Consider the following 12,057-nt stretch of genomic DNA (forward strand, 5'->3'; position numbering starts at 1 on the left):
GCCCTGGCATAAGTATATGTGATGACTATTAACTGCACCTGAAATAAAGCTAGCAAGGGTATTTAACAGAGCAGTTGTACCTATTTAGCTACTTTGTGTACTGAAACATTATTTTACTTAAGTGCATTTGGAAGTGATAAAGGTAGCAACTCACAGGTTTATTTAGAAGATTAACCAACTGTATTTAACTATCCTACCTGAATAAATACCATGTCTCTAACTTTGACCCAAAGTTAGTCATTAACATGAAATTCTCAACATAATCAGCCTCATGTTTCTAAAATAACTACTACTGGATATCTAAGTGAGTGCAAATGCTTTACTTATAGTACTACTGTCTTGTCCTACACTATAGTTGAGTATTTACTCCAGGTGTTATCAGTGTTTTACACAGTGAACAATCATTCTGCCAAGCTCTCCTTGTGAAATACTACCACACAGAGGAGACCCTTTTCTGATACTGAGAGTGACCTTTCTAATCAGAATCAGGTGCAGCTGCCTCAATTATTCCCCTGCTCAAAAAAGAGCATCAAACACAATTATGCAATTTGGGGGAGTGTTTGGGACAATTAGCCGATTAAGTAAATACTATACAATTAGATTATTAGTCAATTATATTGAATAACCACATTAGCACTACTCAAAACTATCACCGGATCCTCAACAGTATGAAGGATTTCATGAAATCCTAGTCATCATTTATTCTGTCATTCATAAACAAGCAATTATAATAATTAATAATTTTCCCAGCCTCAATTTTACTATACAATACTATTTCACTCACCCCTTAAAATCACAATTGTCCAGTCAACAAAAATGTAAATTTAGCAGCACTGCAATTTGTATTTGTTAATATCTTACAAAGTATTTTAACTAAACATTTTGTATGAAAATATTCTATATAAACAAACGTTGCTGTTACTGGTTCAAAGGCATGATATACTTACAAAATAAACTGCTCCAAAGCTGCCATGGCCAATTTCTCTCAGATCTGTGAAAAGTTTCTCTGGATCCTCCTTAAAGAAAAGTTCTGCAATTTCTGGGTCCTTGAGGCTCCCTGCTCGGTTGGTGGACGGCATCCTCCTTACCGAGCAGAGCAGAGCCGACCAACTATCTGGACGCGCGTTTAAGCTGCCAACCCAATGAATGACTCATCTGCAGAAGCGAGGCTTATTCAGCATGGGCATCTAAGGGAGGAAAAAAGTATATACACAAAAGCAAAAATTAGTATAGTTTCTATGACTTTCTTTGCAAATCAATTACCAATTTTTCAAAAGTGGCAATCTTCTTATGCAGACAATAGCTCAGCTTTGTAACACACCAAATCACAAAGAAAAAATGGCAGAGTAAAGATTTTAAATAAGGATTAAACGCATTACAAAAAACTAAAGCACTATTTATTAAAACAAAGTATTAATTATATACAGTATGTACAGTATGAGGACTTATCTAAAGATTTAGTCAAATCTGTCGTTAAACTGCTGACTTTCTGTTACCGATTTTAGATTTTTCTCTTAACAGATTTTAAGCAAGTGGTTTTAAAATTAGATAGACATTATACAGTATCACACCAATTAAGCTTATGCAATAAAAACATATTTATCTTTTGCTGTATTCTTTTAATGAAGCAAGAACAGTATCTGACAACCCACTACTCTGGACCGACAGTCTGAGAATATACTATTTTTGAAATAAACACCTTTCAACTTGATGATTTTATATAAAGACTGTGTAAAGAAATCTTGTGCTTGCTTGTGGAAGCATTCTTGATTTAATTTTTGAAGGGAAATGAGAATTTGTTATTTAAGTAACAGGTATTTAGTGCTTTAAGAGGGCCATAATTTATCAGGCAATCTTTATTTCTTGTTCATGACATGAGACCATAGCAATATGATGAAAGACCTTAACAGTTTGCCTAATGTTTAAAAATGATAAAACCTGTCATATATCCTCTTCCTAAAAAAAATAACATCAGCATCATAAACTCTCTAGGTCTCTCACAATTATATTGCAAAAGACTAGGGGGTTTTGCCCCCTGCTCGCTTCGCTCACCAACCCCCAGGTTTGTTCCTGTGGAAAAACAATTAGAAGTGTTTTTTTTCTCATGGGAATTGTTTCATATGCATTATGTTCACTTTTCATTTTAAAACCTCATAAAAAAACAACTTTGTCAAATGTTTGTCCTTGTGATCTATTAATTGTCATTTCAAAAGCTATTCTGATGGGATTTTTAATATGAATGACATATCAAGATCTCCTTTTTGCCAGAACACCGTTTCGAGTTCATTCAATAAAAATAAGAATTTCTGATAAAATAATCTACTTACAAAAGTGGGAATATCCAGAGCCGATGTAGCCAGTAGCATTGTTGTCAAGCAGCTGCGGGTTTCAGGCCACTTTAGATGAAACATCATTGTAATAAAGAAATCTGGCCGACCAATAGTTCTGGATATTGCCATTGCATCATGATATAATGCTGCAATGCTCCTGGACTACCTTAACATGATGATGGTATTATTACTGCTTTACCCATTTTGAGTATGTCTGAACTATTATTTGAATTAAGAACGTGATTAATGAGACCTTGCATATGTTCCATTCTAAGATCAGCTTGATTCAATTTAATAAAAAAACGATTAGTTGCAACTTTTACATACACATTAGTAATGTAATGTTGAGAAAGACATTGAGATGACAGAAGTGGGTTAAGTACATGGGAATGTATCGCTAATCTTGACCCAAAATATTGTGTGTTATTCGTTTTTCTGAATGCGCTTGTTTCATATTGTACGACCATCCTGTTTTGCCATCTGGGAAAAGCAAAGGAATGAGTAAAGGATCGGCATATGCCGATGTATTTGACATACATGTTGGTTTACTATAAATGCTATTGTGATCTATCGGATTCATATAAAAATCCAAGAAAATTTCTTTGTCTGTGTTTTGCTGATAACTTTCGTGTAAAGTGCAATACTTTTGGACATATGGATTTGTATCCATTATTGGCTGTATATGTTCTAGCACGTCGGATCATTTACCGATTCTATGTTGCATCACTTCTCCATGATCATAAATATACACCTGACCAAATTGTGCTTTTTTCGAAATTAAACTCGTCATAGCTATAATTGTTGCAGGAACACAGATACTTGCATCGTATGGTACTTTTCCCTGATGGCAACACGAATTAGACGATTTACAAGTCTCCGACTTAAACTTTAAAGCCTTACAATATCTACATACTTCCGACATATCACCCATGTGCATATATTCAATCTCATTTTGCTGTTCCGTTATATCACCTAGTAATAATTTCCTTTTGTTTGCGCGAATGCGATCTGTACTCTGTTTTGTGACACCATCGAATTGTAGTACTATCATATTTATTATGTTGCTCTGCATGTGTATCGTGCCAAGGCTTTTCTTTTTTTTTGCAGCCTTTCTAAATCCACTGCTTTCATAATCTGTAACCTGCTGTGCATGTGTATGGTGCCAATGTACAGTATTTGAACATTTTTATGAAATTCTACTGTGTTTTTTTTACTATTTGTCGTTTATTTCTGACCCCTGTTTGGACCTGCACAGTTTTCAATTACACTTGTTCCGGGGTGATTACTACTTTCCTTGCCTAGGTCACCGTCTCATGGGAACATGCTTCCAACAGATATCAGTATGATGTGACTTGACCGTGTCGTGTGTCATCTTTAACTTATCAATTGTTTTAGAGCTGCTCTTACTTCTTCACTTTGTAGATGACTGTGATCTTGTTTGAAAATGGTTGTAAGCAGGGCGGGGCAACAACTGAGAGGTTAGATGACCATGATCTTATTTGATGTTTGTAAGTAGGGCGTGACTTGACTGTGTCGCGGGAAATTGTCTCTCTGAAGATGTCTCATCGCAATATATTTCTTTATAATAGAAAGACTGTACTTGCTGTAAGACTAGCGAATCTGGAGAATTTTACAATACCATATATTGGAGTCATCAAACAGGTTTGATGCAAGCACTCTCTGGGCAGAGAATCCCCCAACTCCAGCTTAACGCCCAACCCCACTCAACCACACTTTAATAAGTACTTCCCTCTTTACCTTCTGGACCCTACCAACCAATCATCCACTCATTCATTCATTTCATACAAATACGTTAAGTCAACTGAAAACTGCTAATTTATATCTATGCAAATTAGATATGTAACTCCGAAATTTGTCTGGTGTTGAAGCGCTGCCACATAAATATAATATGTTTTCTGCTGCCGACCGGGTGTTGTGGGGATGACAGCGGTGCCCCAGAGGTGGAACTTCCGGTTTTACTGTTTTCTTTCGAGGAGTGATTTGCATAAATTGCACCGTTTTAAAGAGAGAAAAGAAAAGAGGAGGGGTATCGCCGTGTAAGGACCCGGTAACCCGAAGCCGCCATGTCACCTTCAGTACTCCTGCAGGAGGCCATGAACTATCTAGTCTGTTGCAGTCCATGTATTTGGAGGATCCACCTGTACAGGACGAGGAGGATTTCGATGGCAATCTGCAGTTACTTGCGGCTGTTTCCGAATGTCTCGATGCTCTAGACAAGAGAATAAAATCTGTGGCAGAGAGTACAATATCTAGCGAAGAGGGGCTCCGCGTGTATGTGGATACAGCAATACAGAGCTTAATGACAACTTCTCTGCCCAGCTAGCAGCTACGGAGCAGGAGATCGTACATTGTCTGCAGAGGCGAGATCGCTAATGGAAGGAAGAACTATGTAAAGAGATACGGAAATGTATGTCCACGATTAAAATGCCAGCTGCACAATCAACGCCGGGGGTGTGGTCACGCGTTTATCAATTGTGATGGCCGGGACATCTTTCAACCAAGAAAAACAGCCTTTTCAAGACACTAAATCCCCCGGAACGCTATATGGCAGCTCCCCAGGATGGAAATGGCTCCTCAGGTTCCCGCAGGGCACCATGGGACATGGAGTCCATATCCTCAGCCCTGTTGGGTACCATGGGTGCCGACACAGGGAGCTCACCAAGATTCAGGGAGATGATATGAGGATGTCAACCCCGGAAGTGCTTCAGGGTCACAAGGACGGAAGCCCACAGTACTTCCGAGACGATTAATAAAGGAAGATCTGATAGTGACCCGGAGAAGAAATACTTCCGGGTCACGAAGTATAAAAGGACTATGGGAAACCCCAGCAGACCAAGCCGGAGTTGGGTGGAAGTGTAACGGAACTGCAGGGAGTGGAGGATTGGATTATTGTTTATTATTGTATGGATTATTGTTATTATTGAAGGAATTGTGGAAGTGCAGTGCTTTGGGCACTTTATTGAAGAAGTATTAATAAAAACTGGGTGTTTTTAAACGTGTGTCTGGGACGTCTGTCTGACGGGTTCAACGGGGCAAAAGTGCCTCTAGCGTTCACACAATCCAGTGCGCTTCCTCATGTGCCAGTGCTCCACTTGGAAGTTTAAAACGGATTACACTTCAGAGGACGTGATTGACTTTTTGGAGCACAGGGAAGCTTTTGTGTCTGCTACACCACTGGGCAATGAAGAGCTTATGGGGGTGATAAACACGTCTTTGCAAGGTCCAGGGAGGAGCTGGCACAAAAATCACTGGCTGGATTTCATTTAAACGTGAATTTCTTAACGCTTCCTTCCTTCTGGTTATAAGATGGAACTTGAAGAGAGTCTCCAGTCAATAGTTCAAGCACCCAACCAGTCCATAAGAGATTTTGCATACGATTATAGGGCTCTATGTCTGAAATGGCAACCTGACATGGCAGAGGAAGAACTGGTATGCCGTATACTGAACACCTGCAATCCACGCTTTGCTGGAGGATTGAGAGGAGTGGTGAACTCGGTGGAACAACTGGTGAAGGTGGGTTCTCTAGTGGAACAAGACTGGGCTGCTTCCAGAGAATACTGGACTAAAGTTCAGACTACCAAAAAGGAAGTCCATTCCATGAAACCACCTAAAAAACAGAATAGCCTAACTAAAGTAGGGTCTCTGTTGTCCGGGCACAGACCTCTCTTCTGGTGGTCTTCATCCAGGTGAAGGGATTACAAGTCGATGCAGTCATAGATATTGGAAGTCACTTCACTCTAATGTAGAAGAGCTTGTGGGAAAAAATGGCACTACAAAAGAAAAACCTTGCAGCGGCCATCACAGTCAAATATATTTTAGCGGATGGCACCAAGCATTTGGCTATGGGTAGGGTCCCGTTAACCTTCCAAATAGGTTTCAGTCTTCCAGGGGGGTCATATCTATGTTCTGGAGGACAGGAGGACAACCACTTGACCATTCCATTGCTCCATGGGCTGGATTTTACTACCTCAATCCAGATGTCTATACATCTGCATTTGAGGAGCTACTCTATAGATGGAGGGAAATTAAGCCTTTTTTATCAAAGGCTCAAGAAGATCTGGGATGGTCCAGCCTCAACTTTTATGCTGCTGAGGTAATAACCTCCATGACCAGCTCACTAGCCAGCGTTCTGGAACAACCCGAGGAGGTGAAGCCTCTATTGTGTTGATGACCAGAAATGTGGACACAAAAACTGGGTTTGACTAGTACTCTCTCTCGTATTATAAGGACTAAAGATGAGATCCCAATTTGCCATTGGGCATACAGGGTATCCCCCCAGAAGAGTGAAATCATAAGGGAGCATCTGGACAAGATGTTGCAGTCCAGATGCTCCAGTAGTCCTTATAAAAAAAATGGGATGGGACATATTGTTTCCGTGTAGACTGGTTGCAGTAATTCAGGGCTATCCTACCCCCACAGATCTTAAAAGTCTGCAGAGGTTTCTTGGTCTTGTAGGGTGGTACCACAAATTTATCCCCCGATTGGCTGACATTGCTGCACCCTTGTATCACCTGAAGAAGAAGGATGTTCCATGGGAGTGGACAGCTCAATGTCAGGATGCAGTTGAACAATTAAAGGGGGCTGTTCAATCTCCATCTATCCTGGCTCAACCTGATGTACGACTCATTTTTCAAGTTCATACAGATGCCAGCAAAATCGGGCTTGGAGCAGTTCTGACCCAAACAATCGAGGGGGATCAGAAGGTAATTGCTTATGCCTCATGGGCTCTGCAGTGGGCGAGCTAAATTACTCTGCCTTGGAAAAAGAATGCTTGGCTGTGGAAAAATGGCACCACTTCCTAGAACAGTCCTTTTGGTGGGCATCTTGGGTGGATGAAGACCTTGATGGAAATTCTGGAAGGAGCTTGGTGGCCCACCATTCGAAGGGATGTTTGAAGCCATATGAAATCATATAAGATCTGTCAACAATTGAAGAACCCCCCTGGTAAGCCAGTAGGATTTCTCCAGTCCACTCTTGCATCTGAACCCGGGAAAATGTTGGATATTGATTTGATGGGGCCTTTACCTTCATCAAGAGCCCAAAAGACAGTGTTAATGGTGGTTGTGGTTGACTATTTTTCAAAATGGATAGAACTGTTTGCTCTCCGGGACTTGAAGGTTCCGAAGATTTGTTCTACTCTCAAAGATGAGATTTTCACCCGCTAGGGGGTCCCAAAGTATATTGTGTCTGACAGGGGCCTTCAATTTCCTAGTTCAATGCTTCAGGAACTGTATTCAGCTTGGGGAGTCAGACAGAAACTCACCACGGCTTACCATCCACAAACAAATTTGACGGAAAGAGTGAATAGGACCCTGAAGACTATGGTGACCTCCTATGTGGGCGAACGACATCAAGACTGGGATAAGTGGCTACCGAAGCTCCGATTTGCTATCAACACAGCTGTGCATGAGGCCACTGGTGAGATACCTGCTCGGGTGGCTATTAGCCAACAACTCAAAAGTCCCTTTGACCGTCTTATTACCCCAGAACCTCTCCCTGATTCAAAGACATACACCACAATTCAGATCCTAGAAAAATTAAAGCACCAAGTACAAAGGAGGTTGGTGAGTGCTACATCCAGACAGGGTAAGTACTGTAATGCACGACGGCGATTGGTACCCCTTGCTGTCGGGGACTTGGTTTAGACTAGGACTCACCCACACTTCAGTGCTGTCAACAGGTTCGCTGCTAAGCTAGCGCCCAAATGGGTGGGTCCAGTAAAAATTAAAAAAGCGTTTAGGACTGGTTAAATTTCCGCATACAAAGGGCTAGAAGTGTAGATGCCATAGTGGAAACAATTCATGTGGCCAATATCAAGCCCTACTTCCGCCGACTGGGGGTGGGGATATACAGTCCCGATCAAAAGTTTAAGACCACTTGAAAAATGGCAAAAAATCATATTTTGCATGGTTGGATCTTAAGGTTCCAGGTAGAGCTTCAACATGCAACAAGAAGAAATGGGAGTGAGACAAAACGTTTTTTAAGCATGCAATTAAATTAAAACAATGATTAAACTGAAACAGGCTGTTATACAGCTGAACAAAAGTTTAGGACCACACCTCCAAAAAAACCCGTAAACCCCCCCAAAACAGAAATCAAACTTCCAAACATGAACTCAGTACTGAGTAGCTCCACCGTTATCGTTGATCACTTCAAAAATTCGTTGAGGCATGCTTGATGCAAGCGTTTCCATGAGGTGAGTGGGAACATTTTTCCCAAGTGGTGAAGACGGCCGCACAAAGGGCATCTACTGTCTGGAACTGTTGTCCATTTTTGTAAACTTCCCTTGCCATCCATCCCCAAAGGTTCTCAATTGGATTTAGATCAGGGGAACAAGCAGGATGGGCCAAAAGAGTGATGTTATTCTCATGGAAGAAGTCCCTTGTCCTGCGGGCATTGTGTACTGTAGCGTTGTCATGTTGAAAAACCCAGTCGTTACCACACAGACGAAGGCCCTCAGTCATAAGGAATGCTCTCTGCAACATCTGGACATAGCCAGCGGCCGTTTGACGCCCCTGCACTTCCTGAAGCTCCATTGTTCCACTGAAGGAAAAAGCACCCCAGACCATTATGGTGCCCCCTCCACTGTGGCGCGTAGAAAACATCTCAGGTGGGATCTGTTTGTCATGCCAGTAACGTTGGAAACCATCAGGACCATCAAGGTTACATTTGTTCTCATCAGAGAATAAAACTTTCTTTCACCTTTGAATGTCCCATGTTTGGTGCGCTCTTGCAAAGTCCAACGAGCAGTTCTGTGGCGTTCAAGGAGATAAGGTCTTTGAAGATGTTTTTTGTTTTTGAAGCCCTTCAGTCTCAGATGCCATCTGATGGTTATGGGGCTGCAGTCAGCACCAGTAACGGCCTTAATTTGGGTCGAGGATCATCCAGTGTCTTGACGGACAGCCAATTGGATCCTCCGGCTCAGTGCTGGTGAATTTTTTTTGGGTCTTCCACTTGACTTTTTTGTTCCATAACCCTCAGAATCATTTAAGAAATTCCAAATGACTGTTTTACTGCATTCCACCTCAGCAGCGATGGCACGCTGTGAGAGACCCTGCTTATACAGTTCAACAACCCGACCACGTTGCAAAAGGGAGAGTTTATTGCCTTTGCCATCAGAACGTGTGACTACTTGACAGAAAATGACAATGAATCCACATCTTTGCACAGATTTGGCCTTTTAAAGGCATGTGGTCCTAAAATTTTGATCAGCTGTAAAACAGCCTGTTTCAATTTAATCGTTATTTTCAATTAATTGAAAGCTCAACAAATGTTTTCTCACTCCCATTTCTTCTTGTTGCATGTTGAAGCTCTACTTGAAACCTTGTTAAGATCCAACCATGTAAAATATGATTTTTTTGCCATTTTTCAAGTGGTCTTAAACTTTTGATCGGGATTGTATGTAGCGCTGCCACATAAATATAATATGTTTTCTGCTGTCGATCAGGTGTTGTGGGAATGATTCTCTCATCCGGAGATTGACAGCAGTGCCCCAGAGGTGGAACTTCCGGTTTTACGGTTTTCTTTTGAGGAGTGATTTGCATAAAACGCACCATTTTAAAAGAGAGAAAGGAAAAGAGAAGGGGAAAGGAAAAAAGGAGAATCAGAGAATAAAAAAACAGATCAGCTACTGCACAGGCCATGTAAGAAGTCCAGGAGCTCCTACAGTCCTGTCAGAAGGTGAAAGTGATTCTTTTGATCGGGGAATTGAACGCTCCGCTAATTCATACAGACTCGGGCGAGCTATTTCAAAGGAGTTATTGTATTGTATCATGGCGCTGGACTGACTGTACTTCTTTTATGACGAAGATGTGATTAAAGCTAAGAGTCCGCATTTGTCAGAACGCCTCGCTTTGCCTGTCATCAGCGGGGCAGAAGAGTCGACAACTGTGGATCTATTTACCATCTCTGGAAGGGGAACTGGGGGAAAGAATATTGTTATTGTGTATATTGTGTATATATATATATATATATATATATATATATATATATTTGTGGCGCTACAATTTAAGGGTTATTTAGGGTGGAGGGGGGTGCATGTGTAAGGGATTGTATTCTTTTTTCGTTTAAACTTTTATTCTTTTACTAATAAAAGGCAAAGCCCTCACTGGCTGACTGACTGACTCCTCACTAATTCTCCAACTTCCCGTGTAGGTGGAAGGCTGAAATTTGGCAGGCTCATTCCTTACAGCTTACTTACAAAAGTTAGGCAGGTTTCATTTCGAAATTCTAGGCGTAACGGTCATAACTGGAGCCTACTTACGTACATATATACGGCCATAGCCTGCAGCTCGGTCGCCGTGTGAGGCGGAGTTGCATCCCTCATAGTCACGCCTCCCACGTAATTGAGTGCCTGACCATATAAGGCCGTCCATCAGCAGCAATCCAATAGACACGCTGTCGCTAAATATTCGCAAGTGAAGGACTGTGCTTATGCAAACAAAGATGAGAGATTGTCAGGGATAGACTAGTGTTTGGCACAAGCTCAGCGAAAGAGTGAGAGAAACTTTTAAGTGCTGGGTCTTAGGTAACATTAAATAAAGCTGTGGACATCGCAAGATCACACGAGATAGCACAAGCTCAGCTGAGAACCTTCGATGCATGTACTCCGAGCGGCTCACGTGAACTGACTGTGAACGCAGTACACAGAGAACAAGCAAGAGCTCCAAAGAGCACTGAACAAAAAACGCATTACACAATTGAGAAGGCAGCAAAAGAATATGAAGAGAGTGATGCATACAAGCATATTCATAAAGTGCAGCTACTGCGGAAACAAAGCACGGTGTAAACCTTAAGTTTAAATTAAGTTCATAGACAGGCTGCCGCTGGCGTTTGTCATGCCTACGATGAATACGATATTCGCGAGATACAAGTTTAATGAGAAGACGTTGGGTATAAACAAGACTTTTGATTACTTTGTATCAGAGTTAAAATTGCTGGTGGAGGACTGTGCTTATGCAAACGAAGATGAGATGGTCAGGGATAGAATAATGTTTGGCACAAACTCAGCAAAAGTGCGAGAGAAACTTTTAAGTGCCAGGTCTGAGCTAACATTAAAGCCGTGGACATCGCAAGATCGCACGAGACAGCACAACCACAGCTGAGAACCTTCGATGCATGTACTCCGAGCGGCTCATGTGAACTGACTTTGCAGGACTGGGAAAGGTAAACCTGTGCATGCAGTGTGTGATGTCTCAGATAAAGAGGAAGACGAGCTGCTTATTGATGCTGTAGGAAAGGAACAACCCTCTAACACTGAACAAGCCGTTGTACACATATCAATAGGAAATCAAGGTGTAAAGCTTAAGTTTAAACTACATTCATAGACACGCTGCCGCTAAATATTCGCAGGCAAATCCACAACTTAATACCAGGAATGCCTGTTAAACATCTTAGATTCACGAGTACCGATTTGGGTACACTTTGATGAATGAAACCTGTTATCTTTACAACGGTTGACCATGAAGATGAGATGATCAGGAACAGAGTAGACAAACACGGAATGTAACTTGAACACAACACATCCTCCAAATACGAACCTGATTGAAAGAAATAATGATAATCAAATCCTTGATGACAGCAACACTCCTAACAGTCACAAAACAATTACATTGACAATCATGTTATGTTATTTTTAAAATGTTTCCTTTTCTTTTTCATAACTTCTTTAACACACTACTTCTCCACTGCGAAGCACAGGTATTTT

General features: G+C 41.3%; 1 protein-coding gene across 1 annotated transcript in view; it reads right to left on the reverse strand.

Annotated features, from left to right (window-relative positions):
• taok1a (TAO kinase 1a) overlaps window positions 1–12,057 on the reverse strand; it is a 245,509-nt gene that overhangs the window by 165,025 nt on the left and 68,427 nt on the right. Inside the window, exon 3 of the mRNA XM_039757195.1 lies at window positions 948–1,187. Coding sequence (XP_039613129.1) covers window positions 948–1,079 — 132 coding nt within the window. The 5' untranslated portion in view covers window positions 1,080–1,187. The remainder of the gene's footprint in view (window positions 1–947; window positions 1,188–12,057) is intronic.

Source organism: Polypterus senegalus, chromosome 6, assembly GCF_016835505.1.
Source record: "Polypterus senegalus isolate Bchr_013 chromosome 6, ASM1683550v1, whole genome shotgun sequence".
NCBI classification, from domain to species: domain Eukaryota; kingdom Metazoa; phylum Chordata; class Cladistia; order Polypteriformes; family Polypteridae; genus Polypterus; species Polypterus senegalus.